This window comes from Rhipicephalus microplus, chromosome X (assembly GCF_043290135.1).
Source record: "Rhipicephalus microplus isolate Deutch F79 chromosome X, USDA_Rmic, whole genome shotgun sequence".
Lineage (NCBI taxonomy): Eukaryota > Metazoa > Arthropoda > Arachnida > Ixodida > Ixodidae > Rhipicephalus > Rhipicephalus microplus.
Window position 1 is genome coordinate 369,227,183 of NC_134710.1, and position 25,999 is coordinate 369,253,181.

The 25,999-nt window shown below is 42.6% G+C and overlaps 1 protein-coding gene across 8 annotated transcripts in view; it reads right to left on the reverse strand.

Moving 5' to 3' along the window:
* The window catches only part of Cip4 (formin-binding protein 1-like Cip4), a 254,028-nt gene that overhangs the window by 21,930 nt on the left and 206,099 nt on the right, over positions 1 to 25,999 (reverse strand). For 6 of the 8 annotated variants that reach the window (XM_075879952.1, XM_075879954.1, XM_075879948.1 and 3 more), the window contains exons 5-10: positions 24,974 to 25,036; positions 19,286 to 19,390; positions 13,411 to 13,539; positions 12,484 to 12,630; positions 11,418 to 11,636; positions 1,406 to 1,438 (exon numbers count right to left, since the gene is read on the reverse strand). In XM_075879952.1, the coding sequence (XP_075736067.1) occupies positions 1,406 to 1,438; positions 11,418 to 11,636; positions 12,484 to 12,630; positions 13,411 to 13,539; positions 19,286 to 19,390; positions 24,974 to 25,036 (696 nt within the window). The remainder of the gene's footprint in view (positions 1 to 1,405; positions 1,439 to 11,417; positions 11,637 to 12,483; positions 12,631 to 13,410; positions 13,540 to 19,285; positions 19,391 to 24,973; positions 25,037 to 25,999) is intronic. The other 2 variants (XM_075879950.1, XM_075879949.1) reach the window with 1 other exon arrangement.

The window sequence follows — 25,999 nt, forward strand, 5'->3', positions numbered from 1 at the left end:
GAACTATCAAAAAAAGAGTGCATAAACATTTAAACGAACAGATAAAACTAATGAGAGAAAATTTTAAATGCTCAGCCCATATTAATTGCTTACTTTAAGTTCATATTAATTATATGAGCAATATCACGTTCGAACAAAATAATTCTACTCTTCAGATGTTAAGGATTATTTGGGGAAAATTTCACCTCAATCCAACCATCACAAGTACCAAAAACGTGATGTCCAAACTCAAAAAGTTACCCAAAATCCCATCTTGAGAAAAAAACACTTTAAACCTAGAAATGAGAGCTTATCCATGTGGCAATGGTATGCTTTTTAAAATGAAAGCTTGGCAAACATGGTTATATTTAGCATGTGGCTTTGGTGAACTGCTCATGTGATATGAAATGAAAAGCAGCCAGGTGGCAAATTCTAGGGGACACTAGACCATGAGCACTCTTTTGTTTTTAATAGCCACATTGGGCTCTTTAAGGGCAATATTAACCTACTTCGAGTTTAACTACAACCTCAATTTTTTTTTTCACTCATGAAAGTAGAAAAACTAATCTCACGAGAGAAAGTAAAAAAATGGCATTTTGGAAAAAACCTGAGTTTTTCGTGTAGCATCTTCTATTAAAGTGGATCCTAATTCAGCAATATATGAAAATGGCTATGCTGCAGTACATAGAAAAACTAATCCAAGCTAATACTCTTGTCAGATGTAGCTTGATTTTACATATTACGAATAATATTTTATTCGCAAAGCTTACATTTTCTTTAAGCATTTAGTTTTAAAAATAAGTGGCTAAAAGTGTTCCCGAGGTTGTTCAGGGAAGACTCAGCCTGTAAACAGCAACTATATATGTGCCATCTCTGATGAAAATATAGGCAGCTGAAAAAGCAAGAATGACCCCAAAATAATATGGTAGTGCCGATTCTCTGAAGCCCATTTACAAGAAGTTGCACCATTTGTGGAACTCTAGCTTGAAAATTCTTCTAATAAGTATTATTGCTGCAGTAATACAAGTGCCACTTGCACCACCTGATAAACATGAACTACCCTTTATAAAAATAAAATTGGTAAATGCCCCTTCGAATTGTCAAAAAAAAAAAAAGCTAGAGTTTGTATCCATGGCAGTCGTTTGAAAGTACCTATCAACAAAAAAAAAAAACAATTATAACCAGAAAAACAAAAACAACAAGCAGAGATTCAGACCTTCTTCTTGATTGTGACATCCCACGCAAGCATGCCATAAAGAGAGTAGAGGTCACACAGTTAGACTGCAGTGACATACCTCTTAAGGAAATACAGTGCACATGACATGTAAGAGAGATGCGTGAAAGAACCAGTAGGGAATTAGGAAGGGGGAGTAGGCAGCAGGCAATGCGAGGCACAGTGCCAGTGTTAGCCGGAAGCAGTACTTGCCAGGCAGTGACCAGTTCCCAGTTTGTTGAGATACTTACATTTCGTAAGCAGAAGAGAAAGGAGGGGAGGGAGAACCACCACCAACCAGTTTTGTGTTTTTGTTTGTACGCACACAAAGATGCCGCAGAAGCAAAATGGGGGAGCAGGAAGAGTCGGGTGGGCGTTGGCAAAGTAGAAGGTGCCATTGATAGAGAAAGAAAGAACAGGGAATGGGCAGGGGGGAAAAAACAACACATAAGCGTTTAGTCAATTGTGCTCAAGTTTGGTCTCTTGGCTGCAGTTTGTCTGTCAAGCACAACTTTCAACACAACTCAAATTGCTCCAGCCAACAAAGGCAAATTATGGGGAGCAGAGGCTAAATAAACTTCTTGCATAGAAAACGGAATTTGTCCAGTGAAGCAACTAAACAGAGTTTAGCCACTTGTATTATTATTATTATTTCAGTCAAAGGACACTTCAACCTAGCTTGAAGTACGCAGGTGACCTTCCGCATGACTACGAAACAGCACAAAAAGCACTAACACAACATGCAATTGTGGAAATAAATAGATGACATATGGCTCGTATCATCTGCTTCTTTCTGCCCCTGTTTGCTAATACTTTAACACCTTACCAGCTTGCCCTGATGACAATCCTTCTGTGCGTTCACTTAAACCTCATTATAAGTAAGTTGAAGGGGAGCCACAATTATTTTGTTATATCCATTATTTCTTTATATTGATTATAACAGTTTGTGGCAATGTATGTTCAGATGGGCGCACACCTATAAGCATGCAAAGAAGGAAACCGCCTTGCGGCCCGATTTACCACTACGCGACCACGCGTGCAATAGAAAATAAACAAAGTCGAACCTCATCAATTCGAACACACTTAGTTCAAACTTCCGGTTAATTTGAACTCACGCTGAGGTCTCGTCGAAGCTATGTGTATTCCAATGGACGAAAACGCCCTGTAGTTTGAACGCGCAAGCACTTACAACAATTAATTCGAACATGCCGCGCTCTGAAAGTGCTCTTAGTACCATGCCCAATCCCGCGGCAGCACCTCTCAGTGCTGCGCGCGAAGGAAAAGAAAAAAAAAAGGAACGAAAAAACTGTGGCGGATTGTTTGCTCTCCCTCTCAAATGCCGATCTGCGACACGCCTGTGCCACGCTTCTCCCTTTTCTGTCTCTGCACGTAGAGACCCTTCTCCTTTCCATGGCCAGGCTAGACTGCACCTTCACGCGCTTATTTTTTTACAGCTTTCTCACTAGTCACGAATACAATGCGAGAGTTTCCGAGTATGTTTCGCCACTCGCCGGCGGTAGGAGCGCAGCGACCCTGACATTGCATTTTTTGCACCGCACACATGGCACAAGGGAGTTTGTCGATGTGAAACCGTGGAATAAGGGTTTTCGACAAAAAGGGGGAGGGGGATTATTGAGAAATGGAGGATAGAGGGAGGATCGTCTACTAAAAGAAAACTAATTTACCAGACGGCTTACCGCTTAATGTAGGTATGTATGTGCTTGTGGATAATACAAGCTGAAACTCAGTGAAAATGCGGAAGAATTGGCTAATGAGAGGCATAATTCAGAAGGCATAAAGCACTGACAACGATCAGAGAGGTAGAAAAAAAATGCTGCACCTGCTCTGCAATCAAAGAGCACTAAATACCTTTGGCCCTTGGTTTCATCGGACAACGAAATTGCAACTAAGAGAGGTCGCTCGCGGAGTGACGAGCGCGCCTTCCCTTTCCTAGATATTTTCTATTTTTCTTCATTTTGCCAAATACATTTGGAGTTTTTTCAGGGCTAATAGCTGCTTTCCGCAGCCTGACAACTCTTTTAAACATGTACGTGTGTTGTTGATTGATGATTGATTGATGTGTGGGGTTTAACGTCCCAAAACCACTATATGATTATGAGAGACGCCGTAGTGGAGGGCTCCGGAAATTTCGACCACCTGGGGTTCTTTAACGTGCACCCAAATCTGAGCACACAGGCCTACAACATTTCCGCCTCCATCGGAAATGCAGCCACCGCAGCCGGGATTCGAACCCGCGACCTGCGGATCAGCAGCCGAGTGCCTTAGCCACTAGACCACCGTGGCAGGGCTACGTGTATTGTATATCTGATGGCTAAAAAACTGCGTATAAGGAGAAAGTAAAAAAAAAAGGGGGGGGGGGGGGGGGGGCTTGCTGCTGAATAACGTGTTCGGACGGCACACACGGAGAGTAGTGGTGTGCATTGTCAAGTTGTTCACACCACCTGGAAATATTGATTCTGGAGACCCTAAGCACTTTTGCATTTCTTTGTACTGCAAGCCACGTCCATGAAGAATGCGAACGAAGTACGTAGCTGCTTACGCTCGCAAGCCACTTGCCCCAGAACTAAAAATGTAGTGCAAATGAGTTCTGCGCTATCTTTCTAGTTCACAGAACAACATGTTTAGAAATAGAAATTCACAACATTACAACTTTTCGGCAAGTAAGCAGCTGCTTTTCTGAAAAATCTGTATAAATTCTCTAGCGACTTATTGCTACAAGCAGGTTATTGTGAATTGCCTTTCATCTCTAGTGTGGCTTGCTTTATTTTGGTATTTACCCACCACGGCTGCATTTCATTCGGTGCTTTGTCAGTGTTCAGTCTGGAGTAATTTTCTTTTAGTCGATAAGACAGTCACACAGCCTTCAGTTCACGCATTACATACATATTAGCTGCGTGAAGATGTATTGCTGTGTTCTGTCACGTCCGCTGGATCGCCGTGGTTCGGTATTGCCAGTCCCGTTCGGGGAAAACATCCGGTGTTACTTCTTACAAGTTCCCAAACAATACTGAGCTGTGTGGCAAGTGACAAAAGAATATTGGGAGAAACAACCTCATCATCAACGACAAGTCTGCATCGACAGTTGTATGCAGCAGACATTTACGCGATGAAGACTCTGTGCCTGCGTTCCACATCAGAAAATATATTCCTGAATGTGCACGCACCTTCTCTTTTTGAGAACTATCTTTCCTACATGATTTCAAGTGCACAGAAGCCTCGCAAAGATCCTGCTTCACAAGTTTGGTCCTTACATCAAACATCAAGGAAGCGAAAAGCGGACACCATCAAAACAGATCTGGATGTTGCAACTTCACAAGACGCTTTCACTGAACAATAAGCAGCGATGCTCATTGGGCGGGTTGTTTCCAGACTAGGATAGGACAATTGTGCTCCCAAGTGTCGCACCACCATTCAAAATGCGAGAAAGTGCAGCGATTGCTGAAAGAAGAAAAAAATTAGTCTCAATATTATCATGAAAGCAAGCACCACGCATGCGTTAAGAAAATCGCAGCAGATGCACAGAAAGCAGAGAAAAAGACCGTGTTTATTTTGCATCAAATAGAATGTGACGAAAGAAAGCATTCAGTGTACCCAGACGATTTTGTAAGGGGGTGTGTGGTATGCCGCTTTCTGTCACAGAGATGCTACGATCATGCGCGCACTTCGGGGCTTGTCATACTGCCAGCAAAGAGCACTCTTCAGAGGTGTATAGGTTCAAGCCTAGCATCATCAGGTATGAGCAATGCCATAAACCATTTGTGCGTCTTCAATGATTAAGCAACTGTTTTTCAACGCGCGGTGAGTGGATAAGCGCGCCTGAACTCGTGTTCGCGTACTGTACGGAGCGGGGGAAGATGGCTAGAGTTACTGTATATTCTACCTTTAGGTAGCAGAGTTGCGCCACTGTTTACCGGGCACCGCTTGCTCCGCCTAAAAGAGTTCAGCGCCCCTATTCACCGAGCGCCATCACGTGGTCATAGGTGGTTCATCTGCTCTGCCGAGAAGCCAACGCTACGCAGATTCCGGGCAGGTCAAGCGGGGTTGACAACAGCTGCTGTCATTCTCGCCGTGCTTCTTCGGTTATGTAGCCATGCTTCCTGTTAGTCACTAGAAATGCGAAAGCAAATAGATTCTGTGTTGAGTTGTACTATGTAGAGCCCATGCTATTAGATGCTGGTGCAGCGGGTGTTGCTTAGAAAGATTAGTGTTCAGTCGAAAGGAATAAAGGCTTGGCCATTGTGTGCAGGATTTTCTCGTGGGGAGTGCAAACCATAGTTGCATCGCGGTTTAAGGAGAGCGAGAGCACTGGTCTAGCTTGGGTGAAGTCCACAGCACCACAAAACTTGCTCTATTTGTATTAACCACAGATACAGTAGTGAATACGTTATACGTGTAGAGTCGACCAGCGTGAGTGAGTTGCATACATCCAAATTGGTCTGGCGGTTAAAACGCTGAAAAAAAGAAAGAATTTAAACTAGAACTATTTTAATTGGCAAGGTCTTGCTGCTGGTTCATGAAATAAATGCAGCTTTGAAACCTTAAGTGAAAAGAATGTTAGACACGAGAGGGTTGTTGAACAATAATTCACATTAATTGTCGTGAGCTGCAATTGTAATACGAGTGTAATACAAGAGCAGCGTGTAATGCGGGTGTCGCATGGCCACTCTCAAACGCTATCCAGCTCGATTCAGTTGAAGACTACAAAGCTTTAGCTGGTTAACTCACACAGTTAACGAATGAGCCCAACGCAATGAAAATATTCTATCCCTAACTCTCTTGATAGTGATCAAGAGTGAAAAATAATTTTATACATGCAAATGGGAAAAACAGTGCAACAGAAGCCGAAGCTAATGTGTGGCCTACTATGAATATACATATGTATCACTGGTTCAACGAGCTGACGCACGTTTTTTCATTGTTGCATACCAAAAACGTAAACATAAAATCAAGGCTTCCAGACGTGACCAGAGAAACCGAGTTTTTCTCGTACTTTCATAAAAAATAGAAAAGAAAGCGAAAAAAATAAATAAAGCAACGCTGGTACTCTGAAGCGCGAGCGTTGCTTCTACGCAGGTGGTGAGTGGCTTTCCCGCAAGACATTTCAACCCAAGATGGCGTATTTTAGCGCAACTCTGCTACCTGAAGGTAGCATATATAGTAACTCTAGAGATGACATGGTCGCAGCGCCCCCTTCAATGGAGTGGCGGGCATGTACTACACCCGTTGCAAAGGCTGTAAGAAGGGAGCGCGCAGGTGCAGTCTAGCCCGGCCATGTTCTTTCACGTGCGGAGAGAGATGAAAAAAAAAGAAAGCTGTCGCAGAGAGTCCTCCTTTCCCGGTGCAGAGGGTAGCAGTGGAGACGCAGTCGTTGCCGTCGTCTTTAAGGTGCAGAGAGGGAAATCGCTTTGCACCGCGGTAGTGGCTAGAATAGGGAAGTGTAATGAGTGGTAAGCGGCGCCTACGGAGCGCACTGAAGCCTCTGGGGAGGAGCCGCGTGGAGGCGGGCACAGCTGTTTACATGTTCCGGCTTCAGCCTCTCTTTCGCCAAGCAAAGAAAACACACTGAACAGTCATTACTACCATTGATGTATGCAGATGATATTATAATAATAGTCGCATTAATAGTCTTGCATTAATACTTGCATTAATACTTGCATTAATAGTCGACAACAAGGAAGATCTGGAGAGATTGAGAGGCATTTGCGGTAAAAATCGGCAATCATGATTTTTAATTATAACACAGGCAGTGAGCATAAGATACAGAAAGTCACGCTAGAAATAGTGGATTAATAAAGATATTTGGGCGTATGAAAAAATAACGGGGCCGAGTATCTAAGGGAGCACAAAAGATACGTAATGACTAAGGGCACCAATAATGCAGCTGTATTAACAAAGGCAGTGAGCATAAGATACAGAAAGTCAAGCTAGAAATAGTGGATTAATAAAGATATTTGGACGTATGAAAAAATAACGGGGCTGATTATCTAAGGGAGCACAAAAGATACGTAATGACTAAGGGCACCAGGAATGCAGCTGTAATGAAAAATAGGGCACTGTGGAACTACAGTAGGTTTGATGTTGTGAGAGGGATTTGGAAAGGTGTCATGGTCCCGGGTGTGACGTTTGGTAATGCGGTCTTCTGCATGAAATCAGAAGTTCAAACAAGATTCGAAATTAAACAACGTGGCATAGGTAGACTTGCTTTGGGAGCACACGGGAATACCCCAAATCAGGAGGTACAGGGTGACATGGGATGGACATCATTTGAGTGCAGGAAAGCTAGCAGCAAGATAGAATTTGAGGAGCGATTGAGAAAAATGGGAGAGGAGCATTGGGCTAGGAAAGCTTTCAGCTACTTGTACATGAAGAATGTTGATACTAAACGGAAGAAGCGAGCTCGAAAATTGTCAAGCAAGTATTTAGACAATAGCAGAATACCGAGCCAAAAAAAAACATTGGTTAAGAAAAAGGTGAAGGAAACAAAGAGGGACATGTGGAAGATAAGAATGTTTACGAAATCATCACTGGAGACCTACCGAACTTTTAAGCAGGAAATTGCAAGGGAAAAGATCTCCGATGATTCTCGGGGTAATTCTCTGCTCTTTGTAGCTGAAACGGGAGTATTGCGGACCAAGATTGCGGACCGGGGGGGGGGGGGGGGGCAGTTCATTGAAGGGGGCCTCCTCCCTATTAAATCAGTGTATAAGGCAGATTTTGCGCCCCCCTTTTAGATGACTAAAGGAGTGCCTTGCCGCCTAGTCAATGTATAGAGCAGATTTAGTGCTCTCCTTCCAGGCGACTAGGTGGGGCACCCGCCCCATTTGTCCCCCTCGTGCGGACACCTATGGGTAGGCCTTTCGGAGAACCTCTTCGCATTTCTAGACACCCTCGAAGTCGCTTTTTCGAAGTGGTTCAGCTACAACAAGCTTCACAGTGACAGCTTGAAAGAGCTTGTTTCCTGCTTCAAAAAAAAAAAATGTCACACTGGGCTGCACCCAACATGGTCTGAGCCTCACCAATCAAGTGACCAAGTTTTTTCTGCTCACCCATTTGCGTTTTTACACAAAGGCACTCCACAAGGAGCGAGCATCTTCCCATGAAAAGAGGAAGTACCTGAAGCTCAGGCGCATCACTCAGGCTTGCAGCCCAGTGTTCTGTGGGGCGCTTGTGAAATATAAAACTTTTTTTTCTTGGGAATAAAAAAAAAAGACGTGCGACCAATTATGAAGGATTCATTGTTGTAAACAGATAATGAAATGCGTTGTATGACCTGTGTGCAGAAAAGAAAAGGTTTTCATGCATATGCCGCTCGTTAGTCTCGTCTCTGAGTTTGACGTTACTAATGATTGGGCTTTATTTACAAATTAGTGCTTGAGCAAATGATGGTTCGCTGTGGAAGGTGTTGCAAGCAATGGATCAAAATTGAGTTCCTCGTTCCACTCTTCTACCATTTCACATCGATGAAATGTTTCAGTGCCGTCACGCGCTCACTTTCGGGCTCGGCACCCTGTCGATATTTTAGTTCAGTCACGCACCCGCGTAGACATCCTGTAATTCCAGAAGCTAATTAACATATTTTGTCGGTTGCCATTTGAAACCGGGTACGAGCAACAAAATGTATTTTAAACATTTCACATTGCCCACGCGCATGGTTGATTCCCGTCTCTGCGCAGCGCATCGCCGCTTTGGGTGATGAGCAAACGTGTGCCAGTGCCACCTGGCGGTTTCCTCCCAAGGTGTTGCGCGCTATCCAGTGCATTCATCACACTTTCCTATTGTTGCCACTGTAACCGCGGCACCGCTTCTCCGTCATGTGACCCGCTCAGCGCTTCCTCAATCCTCTCTGCTGGCTGTGTGAAAAGGACGGCTCTCTCGGCCGCGCGTGGCGTGGCTGTAAGGTCGGCGCGGTAGTTTTGAAAGATCCACGCCAAACGAGCGTCAAGCTCTGCAGAAAACTATATACTCAACACACTACGGTCGGTTTTTTTATAGACTATTTGAGAGGCTAATTTAGTTCATTATAACTATCTACCGGTCAATCGCTCTATTACTCCATAACTTAGCCATCACTCCTCAAGATGGTCTAAAAAAAGATTTGTTTTTTGAAGGAAGGAGCAATGTAAAGACCTAATGAGGTTTAAAAAACACTGCGGACATTGGTCACTACCTGCTGACCATGTTTTTCTCCACTAAACAGCCAGAGTATACCCACATTGTGAAATACCCAGCCTGTAGCAAATAATGCCCAGAGTGAAAAACTTTTCAGGTTATTTCAGCCTCACAAAGACTATCAAACAACAATAAGTAGAACATAAAGCCTACCAGCACACACAAATAGAAGCTGAAGCTTACTTGTACACAATAAAAACTTCAGGAAAAGTTTTAACAGAGAGGTGTTGAAATCAAGGGTATGTAGTTGGGCGTGTTGGTAATTCATAACTAGTAATATCGCAGCGTGTAAAAACAGACACAGGACAAGAGACTCCTTTTGCCGCTTCCCTTGTCCCGTGTCTCAGTTTTTACGTGCTACGATATTACTAGTGTTGAAATCGGTTATGCAGTAAGGCAGGCTAAAAATAAGACCACAGGTTAAGAGCGCTTAGACAATATTTTAAAAACAATTTTACAGTTCCTAGTATTGCACCTAATATTGAAATAAATTAACTAATAAAGATTTTAATTTGCTACTTATAAAAAATTACTAGGCCCCCAAGGGAGAGAACATTCAGCTCTTATTTCCAAAACTATGTTTAATAAAAGAAGGAATGCACGATTCTATAGACAACAAATTGAGATCTACACCAGCGGCAAAACTGCCCTACACTAGGCGAAAAATCCAAGTCAATCTTGACTGGCTTACCTGTCAGAAAGAAAGGTTGTTGATCTGACTATGAAATAGTAGTAATTGCTCGGGTTTTATGTATGAAAAGCACAATATGATTATGAGGCACGCCATAGTAGAGGACTCAAGATTAATTTCAACCATCTGAGATTCCTTAACGTGCACATTATTCTAAGTACATGGGTGTTCTTGCATTTTGCTCCCACCGAAATAGGGCCACAGTGGTCAACGCGACAACGAAGAGTGCACATTTTCCAAGATATATGTCCACAGACTCCACACTACTCCTACATTGAATTAATTGGGCTATCGTTTCATTTAGTCCCTGCAACACTTTTTGAGCATGGTCAGAAAACGCTGCCGATCGGTAGTAGAAGCTCCTGACAATACGGGAGCCGAATATTATAGCACAGCACGCGGCCTGAAATTCACAATAAATTAACAAAGTCAACCAAAAAGTAGCTTTCTCTGCTTTCGACAAATCGCAAAATTAAGCCCAGCGCACCAATCTATCAGCCATTCGCTGATTTGAACATGGCGCGCTCGGTTGTTTCAGAGGTCGCCGCGACAGGCCATCACTTGTCCACGCGTGCACGCACGATCGCACTGAAAAAGCCACGTATTCGAAGAAAAAAAATGCTCAAGGTCACGAGGCACGAGTGACGTTTTTTGTTTGCCCCTCCCATCCTTCCCTGCTCACCTTCCAGCACTTTTGTCTGGACGAGAGAAGAGAGAATGGGATTGCAGCATGTGGCAAATATTTGTAACTCCGCTCGTACTGGATGAATTTTTCAAATTTTTGTGGCATTCAATTTGTAAGGTAATACACTTTTCCCGAAAATTAATTCCATGGTTACTCAAAAAAGTGTTTCAGAATCCCTTTAATGGACAGTCTATGTAAGACTACTCTGATAAGGCATTAGGGCACCACAATGGAGGTCTTAACACAGATGCATCAAGCATAACATCATAGTGTAAACTATTTAGTTCATTTGTATGCATGAAAATGTAAAATTGTGACCACTGCATTAATGTGCATGTGCTAACTACAAACTAACTCTTTGCATTTAGGTCTGGAAGTGGGAGTCACTAAAGCTTCCTCCAGAACATCAGAAGTGCTACTATGGGCACTGAGTGTGGTTTCCTGTCTTTCAAGGAAACCACACTCAATTTCAAGGTCTAAAACTCCGCACAGCAAATATGACATGCTGGGCATTGCGATGTTACATGTATAGAAATATGCCGAAAATAGTTTGCTCATTGTTCACGCTTGCATAATAGCAAACAAAGTGCACAGCATGATACTTGGCAATAAAGAGCAAAGGTGCGAAACAAAAACCATGGCTCAAACCCACTGCCTACCTTGTTTGAGCTGAAAATTCCAAACAGGCCTGACCGCTTCTTCTTGCCAGTGGAGATGGTGCCTCGGACTGTGTCTCCCGGACCTCTAAATGAGGAGTTCACTGTGCTGCCAGTCGTGCTGCTTGAGTCACAGTTGCGCGTCACACTCAAGTCCTCAAAGGGAAAGTCATCAGCGGGCACAAAGCCAGACTTGTACTTTTCCACCACCGTTTCAGCATCCTGTACAGTTTCCAGTGCGATGTTGGTCGAAGGTGGCGGAAGGAGGGCATGCTTGAGCATACACATTGCCTAAGCACACTGTTCAAAGGCTGGAGCAGTTAAGGCAAAAGAGTTGAAAAGGCAACCACACAGCAGCAAAGCTGTTTTGATGCTGCAGACTTGTCTCAAGAATGCAACAAAATTGACAACTGAAAATTGATGACTGGAAAGTGCAAGAGACTTTTTATCAGATCGGCAAATAAACACGGGCAAAGGCACAAAGCAAGCTTTCATTTATGTAGCCTTTAGAGACACCTGTATGGTACATGCACCAACTTCTCATCATTCCGTTCTCTCCAAGTAACAAGAATTTGACAACACACAGGCCTTAAAGCTCTGTTTTATTTGGTTCTAGAGAAAAGTTGTGTGTGCACGATATAGGAAATGCATGCACATAGTTATGTGTCCATGGCTTGACACTCAATTAAGACTTGGTTAATTGTGTACATTAAATCATTCAATTGGTCTGAGTAGGTAACATAAATGCCCTTCCTGGCCTCATCTAATGTATGTTCAGTCTAATGAGCACAGGAATTCAAAATTTATTAGAAGTGCGAGACCATTTGGAAAACACAAGTGTAGAAAAAGTGTGGCGGACAATGTCAACGTGCCGGCTACTGTTGCCCGCCATTGTCATTCTTGTCTGCTGGAGTTAGGGGATTATTTCGCAGAGTGTTTGCTCTTCACAACCGGAGCCTGGTGCTCTATTCATGAGGCAACCACTATGCTGCTGGCGAAGGATATATACGGCATATATTTTCTTAAAAAGCACACAGAATGACAAATTACAATTAAAAAAATAACTTACTTTTTTTGGGTCTATAGAGTCAGCTGCAACTACGATTTCATCGAGACATTTGAGAATGATAGGAATGACTTCTCGGTGGATCTCTGCGGCCTTTTTTATGTAGTTCTGTAGAGATGCTGTCCTGCGTTCATCTAAGCTCTGAAGTTGCTGCAAAGTGCAAGCGACAAAGCGAAGTCAACAGGCGGCACCTTTTAAGAGACAAAAGCTTTTTCTGCTACTTGCACTAGACATACAGACAGTTTTGAGGACCCCTAGACAACTTTCAGCGAGAAAGTTTGTTAAGTATTGGCAGCTGCGTATTCTATTGTATAGCATAAGCACTTGATTAACAACTATGCAGCCATCATAGTTTCTCACTCTCATTCATTTAAGACCCTTCATTCATAGCCATGCTTGGCAAATTATGAGTATGCATATGAACATACAATATCAAGTATGCATGAACAAAGTAGCAACAATGTGTGCTTTAGTTACTGATAAGGGTGTCATGATGGCAAAAAAAAAAAAAAAAAGATCAGAAGCAGTATTTGATGCAACAAAGTCGATGTTATCTTACTTAAAACATGAAGTGAACAATACATGCCTATTTAGACCACGATGAGTGAGATTTTAGATACTACATATATCGTCATAACAAAAGCTTACTTATTAGATTGGATTTCATTAAATTGTTTGGTCCTCCAAAACACAAATAACTGTGTCATGGCCCGCTCCCACGTGGGGACCGAGAGGCCGAGCCCCTCTACTGCCTCGTGAGAGTTGTTGTGCCAAGGACAGGCTGTGGAGTGTCGCCTTCCATCTAGCAGAGGTGGTGTTAGGTAAAACAGCGAATTTGGTACACTACCAGAGCATATAGTCTAGTGAATTAGGAGTAGGCACATATTACTTTTAGACATGTAAAAAGAAAAAAGGAAGAATAAAACTTACCTCAAACACTTTTGGCATGAGTTCGCTATAATGCTTTTGTTGGAGCAGGTTTGTCTTCTGTAGCTGATTTGCATAATCTGTTTTTGAGTCCTCACAAGCTTTATTTTTAGCCAGCGAGTTTTGTTTTGCCTGCAGTTGAAAACATTTGAACATTGGTTTAGGTATAAAGCCATGAAAAGCTGCATGTTTCTAAGCCTTTTAAAAGAAATGATCTAACAAGCATCACAACATTTTGAACTGCAGATATGCATAAAAGACAGACAAGGTTGAGCCATTTTTACAATAATAACAAGTGGTCTACTTAACATTACAATTTAATACTTAACAAATTTAGAGAATTAATCTAGCAGATGGTGAGTGTGACTTTTGCAATAAGTGTTTCTGGTAGGACTAGAGACTTCTCAAAGCTTAACTATACTGTATATATAAGTGCATTTCCGATTTATCATTATCGTAAATCAGAAAAATTATAGCATATGAAAAACATGATATAAGCACATAAGAACATGTCAATAATAAACTAATGCAAAAGAGCGTGCAAGCTGTGCATTCTGAGAAAAATAGAATGACACCGTGAAAAAGTCTTAGTATTTTACAAACGTGAACAAGTTCATCTCATAGGAGAAGTGAGGAATATCTACGGCTTCCACATTAAATAGGTATCAGAGAAGAATATGCGCAGGGAAGCCACTGTGCAGCATTGAATTTTTCGTTATTCATTCTTCACACAATAAAAATATGCAGAATATTTCTCTAAACAATTTACATTTATATTTTGAGTCACGAGAATTGATGTGACCTCTCTGTAAAGTAAGATAGCATGGAGGTTGCTAAAATAGTAAGAGTTAACATATGTACACAGGACTAGAGATGTCAGAAAAGCCACGTTTTTCTAACCAAATCAAATATTAAAAAAAAACACCTAACCTGGAGAAAGTGCCTTCTAATATTGAATCAATAAATGAATTTATTTACTTAGAACAAACAGAAATACAGTAACCTCTTACATAAGCAAGACTGATCTATTTATTGCCTTATCTGAAGTTTGTCTCATAGCCTAGATGAAATAGTGCAGGAGTTTTCACAAGACAATGGCGCTCCACTCTGCTAAATACAAAGAATAAAATTTGCACAGATGCGCTTGGTGCAGCACTAGTGCACTGCTATCAGCTGCCACATGACGACAGGTCCTGCAAGGTAAGTTTACGACACCGTTACAACAGACCAATAACACAGCTGCTCACAGGCATCAGCAAGGCCTCTCCTTGCCTTTCTAGAGATGAACCCCTTTACATGACCAGGGAGCAATTCTGGTCTTTCATCTGCAGTGTCCCTTTAAACCAGGGTACCATGCATACACCTGCTTATCTCCTATTTCAATTTAGACACACTGTTATACCCAGTTGTCTCTTACATCAGTCGCTGTATAAAGGGGTTAGACCGTACAGCCAGCATTTGTAAAGCAGCTAACAAGAACAACCCTCTGGTTAACCTCCCAGTCGTCACGAGAACTACAATTTGGGCAAGTTTGTAAAAATGCATTCTTGAGCAGGTAGCACAAAATACAACATCTCATCTCTTCAAACCTTGCTTGTGTCATCATATCTTGCACTACCTGCTCAATAATGCTCCCAGCCCTTCCGTGCTAAATAACTGTCTCCTTATACACTTTTATAGTGTACATATTGTTTTTTCAACTCTTTCAGAGCCTATTCCCTTTCAACAAAGGGTGGCTTACAACAGCCTATTAGTTCTCCAGATGACTTCGTTATCATGACTGTTTGCTGGACTAAGCTTGAGTGAAGCTAACCCACTGAAGAACGAGACCTATCCCACATGAAAATGGCATATGAATTCCAGAGTTTGCAGCCTGGACTTTAGCTGGAAATCGCTATTCACGCGGGCAATTTTCCATTCCCAGCTGGAAATGCCATTTCCAACTGGGAATTAATCCCATGCCAGGCTGGGAATGGTATTTCCAGGCTGAAAATAGAAATAATTCTCGATTTTTCCGGAAAGCCATTTCCAGCTTCAAGCTTTCCAGTCCCAGTTTGGAAGTTATGTTACCAGCTGGAAACGGCTTTCCAGTCCCAATTTGGAAGTTATATTTGCAGCAGAATATGTTTCCATCTTCAGTTGGGAAATAATTTGCTCGATTAGCATGAAATTTTCCTCTTTGAGAGTGGTTATTTGACAAAAGAAATTCGAGCCAAACAAAGAATTGCTATACATACAAGGGACAGATTAAGTGTTAACCATGTTTACTCGAATGCAACTAGAGTTTTTTTCCAGATTTTTGCTACCTAAAGTCCCACACCTTACAAATTGAATAGCAAAATTCAACTTTTTCTTCTTAGACGCAACGAAAAGTGACCTCTCGGTAATGCAGGCTGTGCATTTGAGGATGACTCAGAATATTGATTACATGCATGCATGGCCGTTTGCAGGGGGTGGAAAAGGGACACTATCTAATATTTGTAAGCTTTACTAGCATGCTCTCTTCGATGCCGCAGCCACAAACCACGAAAAATGACATGCTGCTGTGATTTTTGTAGACATCTCAGTAGCACTAGAAGCACTAATGTTGTATTATTACTCGGTGCATTCTAAAGCTATTTTGAAATAATAGCCTACTCTTTATTACTCATACTGCATAAAAAAAGTAATATTTTTTTTAAAGGTAACATTCTCAACGACAGTGGTCCAGGAAACTGAATAACTCCTTATTAGCCACCGCAGCATGACCCCAGTTTTGTAAAACAAATGGCAGCTACTAGCAGAGCAAGTTGCACATGTCCGCGCTTGCTGTACGCTAGTCTAGCGATTTTTTTTTTTAGGGATACCCGTGTGGTGGTTGTATGAAATAGTTCAGTTTTATCTCTGGAAAGTACTACGAGTGATGACAGTGTCTTTGAGCGGTTTTTAGTGCTGTACTGTGTGCGATGTGTTGGATTCAGTGTCGATCATGGGACATAGATTATGTCAACAGTGATGTGTTGGATAGAGCACCGATCGTGGGATCGGCGCTCTATCGATCATAATTCTACCATTTGGAGGTAAGTTTTGCACATATATTTTAGGCATGCTTGTCCCGAATGTTTGTACACAATGTTTATATATGCACGAAATGCATTACAGGCCGGTTTGGGCAAAAAGACTGTCACCATATCCATGTGCCGTTCAATGCTTGTGCCAATGGCGTGTATGCGTCTTTGCATCTAACGCCAGTAATTACATATGTGCACGTGAATTAATATGACGTTCATTCAGAGTAGTTTAAGGTTGATAAAAATAAATGTTGCTTGATTGTTGCTTAATAACGATTGTTGCTGATTTTGCTTGATATTTGCTTGATATTGCAGTTTAAATCGCAATGTCTATCAAATCTTTCCTAAAAAGGACTGTTTTAAATAAAAGTGCACTACGTACACGCGGGCAGGATACACAGGGGCAAGCACTTATCGGACAAGCGTCTATCCTGTCCATGTCTAAGGTAGTGCGCTCTGTTTTCAAACAATCATGTATCACCAACACGCCCAATCAACCATACTGACTAAAAAGCACCTTTGCTTAGCGCGCTGCTGTTGTTTTGGGTGTATGATAAATGTGTATTGTACTGCTTTGCAAAGCTATATTAATGCTGTTCATGAACGTTGGTGAGGTTATACTTTTACTAGAATAGCACTTTATATGTCATTGTGGTTTTAATGTGCGCTCACTATGCATGAATATATTTTTCAAGTGGATGGTGTACAAGGATGTAAGCAGCTCATTTCACATCTCGAGATATGTTTCAGCACTTGCTACAAACTGTCAAAAAATGTTTTTAAGTTTCAAAACCATTTTCTTTGTCTGTGTTCAGTGATCTGGGTGAACAGGTCCTGATCAACTAGATGCTAATACGTGTGCAATAGCAGCAAGGTGAAAATCTGGACGTTCTTTCAAGGCTTGCAATAAGCCATTTCCTGCTTAAAATGTTTCCACTCTCAGCAGGGAATACTTCCATTCCCTGATGGATTATGGAACCTGAAAATTTTTCTAGGCTGGAAACGTTTTCCATTCCCAGCTAGAATTTTCAGGTTCCATAACCCATCTGGGGATGGGAACCATTTTCACCTGGGAGATAACATTATCTGATGCTGGCACATTATATTGATCAGTTCAAAGTATTCACAAGAAAACATCACCATCTCTTATCACCTCTATTAGGCATCATTTTGAACAACCCTCATTAGCACCAGTCTCAAGTCTAACCCCCGTATTCAGAACCACTGTTTCACTTGAACTTGACTTGCCACTGCCTTCCATGCAGCGCGTTTGAAACGCATTTGTACTGCCTTGGCACCACCCACAGTAGCGCATTTGAAACGTGTTTGTGCTGCATTGAAGGCAGTGGTAAGACTTTAAAAAGTGTTGTCGTCCAGTACATGTTTCAACAGAAAAAAAAATATTTGAAGCTTTTTGTACTCTGCTAGAAAAGGTTAATATGCTGGTATCTGACAGAAATAAATAGTGAGCAAACAATTTGGTGCACTAGTCCAGTAAGTGAGAGGAACGTCTGTATGAACTCATTTCAGAGGTTTACCTAAGCAAATGAGTGCCCCATCAAAGCACAATGTTTATTTGTAAAGCAAAAAAGAAGACCCTAGGAATTGTTCACACAGAAAGTATGGTGCACTGGAATGGGGCAACGGGTCGCCTGGCGCCGAAAGCATGGCTCTTTTTGAGATGACAGCTAGAAGTGTCGGAGCACACTGTATTATGGGTGTCGCCACCTGTCACCGCCGCCTGACGTGAATCACGAGATGCCAGGATATAAGCCTCCGAGATTGGTAGTTGTAGTTGCTGCGCTGGTTGTGTATGTGCAGGGGAAACTCGTTGATTGCTGTCGTCTGTTTTTCATAACACGTCAGCAAATTTTAGCGTGTGCATGGAAGACTTGATATTTGCAAAAGCCTGATGCATAGAAGTTTTTGGAGCTCAACAGGAATTCAGTGGTTTACTCGCATAAACAATATTTATCACCCCGAGTAACTTGCGAAGAACTTATAGTTATGTTCTTGGACTTTAGCATCCCTTTGATGAGTAAAATGTATAAAGAAGTAAATCAGTATTCTTATGTGAGCATTTTTTTTTTAACACTGAGACTACTTACTCTTCTGGCTGATGCAGGCACGTGGAGATCGTGGAACTTCCCCGATGATAACATTAACCTTCAGGACCTCCTCATTTGTTTTGTCGCATGACTTCACGTTAGTGTGATAGCTAGCCAGGGGTACATATAGATTAAATAATAGTGATGTGCTTTTTTATGCTTCTTGAAATAAAAAAAGTAAGCCAGCAGACAATCTGGGTCCCTGTTCTGCAATAGGAATTGTGCGAGCTCAGACTATGTAGAAGCAGCATTGATTATCTCATGAACGCATCCATATGCCTGGGATATACTTTAACCTTGCAGATACTTTTAATTTTCTGTCATGTGGTGTGACTATTTTACTCAAGAACTGCAGCAAGGTCCGCAATGCAAATTTCAATTACGCGCACTGGACATACCGTTCGATCGGGGTGCCCTATCGGTGGCATCATCACAAAAGCGACCACCGCTTCCCGTTGGTTTGCCGTGAAGATGGCACACTGCCCCATTCGAGTACACCATACAGAAAAAGACACACAACCAGAACAAAAAAATGTGTTTCATTTGCAGTTAACAGCAGGTTATTCATGTCGTAAGACACGATCTCTATGCTTGTTGCTGAACGGTGAGAATGCACATGTACGACAAGTAGCATATCTAAGCAGCAGACATAACTTTCCCACAAGTACTCGTGTGGCCCATTCCTTAATCACCGAGTGTTGCTGCCATTGGCACACACACCTTTTCCAAGTCTGCCCTGGAAAGCTGGAGGTCAGCATCAGCCTTAGCAAATGCCTCTTGAGCCTTTTCTGCTTCTCGGAACATCTTCTCATAGTATTTTTTACTCTGCAGAGAAAGTGAGAGAGAATGTGACAGAAACAGACTACAAAGCACGAAGATCCACATGAAAGAACGGCAAAAGTGCGACAGAGGACGGGCGTGGATTCAACCCACATGGGTGAAATCTTTATGCTAATATTTGCGGAATGACCATCAGCTTGCACAACCTCACACAGGCTGGCAAAACCTGTCTTATGTCTCTGAACAGTCTCCTTGATAACCAGTTGCAGTGCATGCCAAGGCAAAAGGGGGCACCTAAGCAGCTAGTAACACATGATCACTCTACAAACCCAAGTTCAACGTTACCCAACGATGACTGAAAGAAAGAAATTACAATTGTAGAGAGGAAGAAGATTATGTGTCGCATTGGGCCACAGCTCGCGCTCGGCTCCTCTCGCTAAAAGCGTATACTACTTACGCCAATAAACCCCGTTTCACAATCAATATTAAAGCACAGACATAGGTCAGCAAACTCACTTATGAGTCTCATTAAGACTCGCTTAGACTCGGATCAAGCCTTAAGTCTGAGCAATTCCATGTGACCAATTTTATCGTGGGTAAGAGTCCGAGCGAGTCTTGTGGAGAAAAATTTAGGTAAATTTCAGTGCGGGTGAGTTCAGTTGAAGAAAATTTTGGTAAGACAGCCCAAGTGAGCCCTAAATACAAAAAATATTGTTACAAGTATGGAAATACCTCTCCAGTAGAGCCGCTGAAATGGCACCTAATGAAAGAAGACGACGGTGTTGTGGGGCTCAGTCTGGGTTGCCCTGTTGACTGGCATTTTGTGCGCCCTGTGCACTGTGATCCCGCTCTCGTACAGACTCGTGACCCCTAAATACTCCCTGTAACATCTCTTTTGGTGGATTGATTGATATTTGGGGTTTAAGTCCCAAAACCACCATATGATTATGAGAGACACCGTAGTGAAGGGCTCCAAAAATTTCGACCGCCTGGGGTTCTTTAACGTGCACCCAAATCTGAGCACACGGGCCCTACAACATTTCCGCCTCCATCGGAAATGGAACTGCCGCAGTTTTTTTGGTGGAGGTTGCGGGTCTTACAAGAACCTGGCTCTGGATCTCCGCACCGGCCACCACCTTTGTCCAGTCACCATGCCTGAAGACTGTCCACAGTATTCGACGCTATTGCAGTTCGTGCGAACTCCGTCCCCTGTGATCCCTTCCTCACCTTCAAGACCCCGGCACTTTTTCCGGAACCGACAAAACCGACATTGACAATTGGCTCGGCTCGCCTTATACAAACGCGTGAGCAAGCACTACAGGTGCAACAAGATGCTTATGCTTGCTAATATCTTTTTCTACCTGCGAGGTACGGCACGCGCAGGGTATGAGACCCACAACGAAGAACTGACCAATTCGGAAGTGTGCAAACAGAACCTTTGCGATTTGTTCGGCCAATCGCTTGCTCGGCAAATGGCAGCCAGAGAGGAACTCACTTCGCGTGTTCAATCGTCCACTGAATCATGCCTCGCCTACATTCAAGACGTGCTCGCCCTGTGCTGCAAGTCCGACAAAAATATGTCAGAGGCAGACAAGGTCAACAATGTCTTGAGTGGCATAGCTGACGACGTCTTCAACATCCTCATGTATAAGCACTGTGCTATGATTGACTCCATCATCACCGAATGTCGGCACTTTGAGCAAGCTAAAAGCACGTGGATTAGTCAGCGCTTCAACCACCTTCTGAACACCACTGCGACTTCCTCGTGCGAAGATCCTGCGCCGCCAGGCCCGAACACAAGTTCTTGCAGCTCCTGTTCACCAGGAGATAGAAGCTATGGCCCCTGCTACCTGTATGCCCCCGCGCAAGACCACTTGGCAACCGTTTCACAAAGTCAAGCCGTCGTTCGGCAGGAGTTTGCCAACATGGGCGTGCTACCCTCCCAATCCGCAAGCCTTGCGCCTCAGCACATATGGACTCCCACCCACAACGCTGCCCCACTTGTTGCCGCATCCTCTTCGGCTTCCCGATTTCTCTCCCCCGCCCTCGATACTGCAATCTATCTGAGTAGTGCACCAATGACGATCGACCGATTTGGTTTGCTTGTTCTTGCGTTGGCCACATTTCCCGACATTGCTATAACCAATGGCCTTCCCAACCAAGGTTTTCAAGTGAAAACCGTCAGGATCGCGGGAAAGTATTCTAGACCATACTCTCTCAATGACAACCTTCAGAACCTTTCACAACGCAGCTAATTTACTCAACCTGAACCCACCTACATAGACGTCGTCGCTCAGTGGAACTTCTCTAGCCGGTCGCCGTAACCTCATGGTCGCCAATTCCCTCAGCATGTTCTTGCTGCAAAACATCATTCTGTATCACCATAATTTACATCCTGAGGGCGCAGAACTTTTGCTCGTCATCCCACATCATCTTAAGTGCCCCAACTTCAGGGCACTTAGACGTGACCCCATTCTTTGACAGTGTTCAACGACGGTTTTTTTGGAAAGGCCTGTATCGTTCCGTTCCCTGCTACATCGCGGCTTGCAACCTCTGCCAATGTTGAAACAAACCTACAACTCCCCCTTCCAGTCGCCTCTAGCCTATCGAAGTCCCAGCTGTGCGTTTCATCGAGTGGGATTGGACTTGTTTGGTCGTTTTCGAACTGGGAAGAAATGGATTGCGGTAGCCATACATTATGGCACTCGGTACACAATTACCCAAGCGCTACCAACCATTTGCGCGACCAATGTTGCCAATTTCCTACTATACGACGTCATTTTTCAGCATGGTGCTCCTTCTCACCTACTCACAGATCGTGATCGCTGCTTCCTCTCTCGGGTGATTGATGATCTACTGCGTTCTTGTGCTACTCGTCACAACTTTAGCACGTTTTTTCATCTTCAGATCAATGGCCTGACTGAACGCCTCAACCGTACATGACAGACATGTTTTATATGTACATTTCCAAAGACTGCACCGATTGAGACATTGTTTTCCTTTTCCTCACCTTTGCCTATAACTCATCGTGCCTTGAAACTGCCGGCTTTTCACTCTTTTATCTTCTCTTTGGGTGTAATCCTTTGTTACTATTTGATACCCTGCTTCCATGGCTCAAGATGCCATCACTCGAACTCTCATCGCACCCATGATAGCCCACACTCAACTCTCACTGTCCCAGGCTACACAAAAGACCCCGTATGATAGTCGACACAGGGACGCTGAGTGCTCTCTCATTCTACTGTGGCTCCCATCTTACCGTGTTGGCCTCAGCGAGAAGCTTCTATCGCGATACGTTGGACCCTACAGTAGTGCACCAGGTGACACCTGTCCCCTATGAGATTTCTCGGACAACCAAATCATCGAACTCATCGATTACTACTCCCAGAACCGACATAGCCTATGTCTCTTGCCTGAAGGCCTACGATGGTGACACGCCCTCATAGCTGGCAGCGAGATGGTGCTTTACAAGCTAAGGTAAAGCTAAAGCAAAGCCGGGGTAAAGCCGGGTGGTGTTGTGGGGCTCAGTCTGGATTGCCCTATTGACTGGCATTCTGTACACCCTGTGCACTGTGATCCCGCTCTCATGCAAACTCACGACTTTGTACCGACTCATGACCCCGTAACAATATTTTTTGCGTGAGTCAAGAGGGAGTCAACTAGAGTTGCAAAATGGGCGTGTTGGTAGATCATTAGGGTACTTTTCTGTAGTGTAAACTTAACACAAGGACAGGTCAATAAATACACGAAGGAGATAACATGCAGCGCTACTAGCAACGTTTGTTTTTCCAGCTCCCGGCCTCTCTGTATATACCACAAACATAGAGATCGTGTGGGGGGGTGATGACTGGGGCATGAAGGATGCCTATCTTGGAGCTTCGACACAGAACATAGAAGCTAGAAAAGTGACTGTCCATTTGGTGCTTCAAATGACACACCACGAAAAATCGCAATCACAGGATTTGAATTATCAGTAAAAATATACCATTATGTATAAATCATTACTAAAGGTACACAGGGATGATGAAGTGCTGTGGACAAAACTTGCCATTTAAACAGTATTTACATTAAAGGAACACTAAAGTGAAACAATGACTTCGTTTAGACTGATAAAACTGTACGGTGACAACTCTACTGGCATAAGTTTCATTGTCATAAGTTTATGTCATAAGTTTGTTACCACAGAAAAACAAAAAATCCAGGTTCAAGTTTCATTTTTAAATTTCGTGCTGAAATCTTTGCACGTGACCTAACAAATTTCAAAATGTATATTTTGTATGTTCGAGACATTGGCTCAATAAAATTTTCCGAAACTCTATATGCTAGGTCTATGGCACCCACAGATGACAATGTACTTCATTTTCATCGAGTGAAAGCTATGTAGGACCCCGTATATCCCTTGAAAATTAACTACATCAGGGTGTTTGATGCTTAATCTCACGGTGGCCTCTTTACCCGCATTTTCTTTTCAAACCTTTTTCACTTACCAAGAATCATGTCTCAGTGTGAGTGATGTTTTCAGGATTGTGAAATTGTACCTTATGAACAGGCATAAAATCAATTTGCTCTTTAGTGTCCCTTTAAAATAGTGAACTAACCATCTAGTTTAAGTGGTTAACAAGGGACTATATTGCATAGATTAACCTAAATACGACAAAAAGAAAACAAAAAGGACACACACAGTGAAGCATCCATACACTGCTGGCTGTTATCATTAATAATGTGTACATGATAGGTACGATACTGACACAACATAAAAGATGTTGCCAAGATTGCTAGAGTCAGGTTTGTCTTTGCTGTATGCAACGACCTCTATCATGTTCACTAAACATGTAAGCAGAAAAAAGCTATCAAAATTATGCTATTTAAGCAGGCCAATTAATGAAAATCTGAAGGAAAATCAGAACTTATTCTTGGCACAAGTGGCACAAGCTTTAAGAGAAGGCTGCCACTACAAGAGCAGATGCAGAAACAGACATAAGAAAGACAATAGCAGCAAGCAAGTTGTATGAGCAGAAATGTTCATCCAACAAGACAATATGGCTTTACAATCGTACAGAAAGTTGGGCTAGTTGGTCAGGTAGCGTGTTTAGGTACAGCACAAACAAACTACAAAGACGTCCGTGTCCCTTCTGTTCTCTGTTTTCATCATCTTCGGACTGTACCTAAACAGGCTTTGTGATCATTATTAAACACTTTTTTTTTTCAATTGTGGATGTCCATTTTCATCGAAATATTTGTCAAATCATGAAATATATTGTGACCATAGACCAAGGAAAACGTTTGAATCTCTCTGCGTTGACCAGGAGGTGCAAAAGTGAAATGAGTGCACCATCACTACACCTTTCAGAGTAAAAGGTGCATTTCCACCCCCCCCAGTACCTCTCTTTCATGCAAGGTTCTACATGATTACGAATTCTGTCTTGGTACCTCCTCTCCTGTTCTGCTTGTTCTCGTACTCTTCGGAACCCTATATATTTGCCTTGTGAAAGTTGATAGCGCTTTATTTTTCCATGCTGTGCTAGTTCTAAGTGTCTCCAATATACCAACCAATCAAAACCAACATTCATCATTGCATGGCAAGCTCTGCAAAACAGGCAACCAGAACAAATACATGCAAAATTTTACCTTGTCAAGAGATGTGACGGAATTCTGCAGAGCTGTCTGCAGTTTGGAACCCTCAGCCAAAAGCTACGAAGGAGAGAAAACACAGAATGAGTTTCTGGTCACCTCATGCCTTATTGTAAATACAAGGTATAATAAGACAAGAATGAGTTTCTGGTCACCTCATGCCTTATTGTAAATACAAGGTATAATAAGTGAAGTTAAACAATTATGAAGGCTTGATCGTCACCTTACAGTACAAGCTCAAATGAAGACCTTGAAATCACTTTATATCAACATAGGTCTTACAGTGAAATCAAAAACCATGGGCACAGGTGACATTAAACATTGCATTGAAGGGCAACTGAAACACTTTTTTAATCACGGTAGAAAAATATTTCCAACCCGTAGTTAATGATGCTATAAACATCCCAACCAAGTATATTATTCTGCTGCATGCAACAAGTCACCTACCATCTAGCATAATACGTAGATCACTTTCTTTGCTGTAGCTTTCCAAATTTTCACTTGTTTTCCTCCAGGCCAAGATAAATGATTGCATTACATGAAGTGACAGCTCACAGGTAGCAGCCATTAGACACACAAATGCACATATTTTCCAGGTTTTAACACAAAACTGTTAACATATATATGACATTGTCAATTGTACACTAACAGATGACAAATAAAAAAACTAGAAGAAAAACTTCCATTTCCCAAAACCGAACCCACTACTCCTCGCTCCACAGCGCCCCGTACTAAAAGACCCTGCCACAAAACGTACGTTCTTCAACATACACACCATTTATCATTGGCGGTATTCGGAGCTCGGAGTGTGTTCTTGTCATCACAAGCAAGATGTCGCAAAGGGCACACTTCATAACCACATAGTTGCACTGGTTGTGATGCACGCGATTCCTACCTATACGATCCATACTTTACACTACAGGGCGTGGTTGCTCGTATACACTCAATTATTTCTTGATGAAGCCGGTTTTTATGTTTTGTGCTTTTACCGCAAAGTTTGCATTGAAGTTACAGAGTACCCAA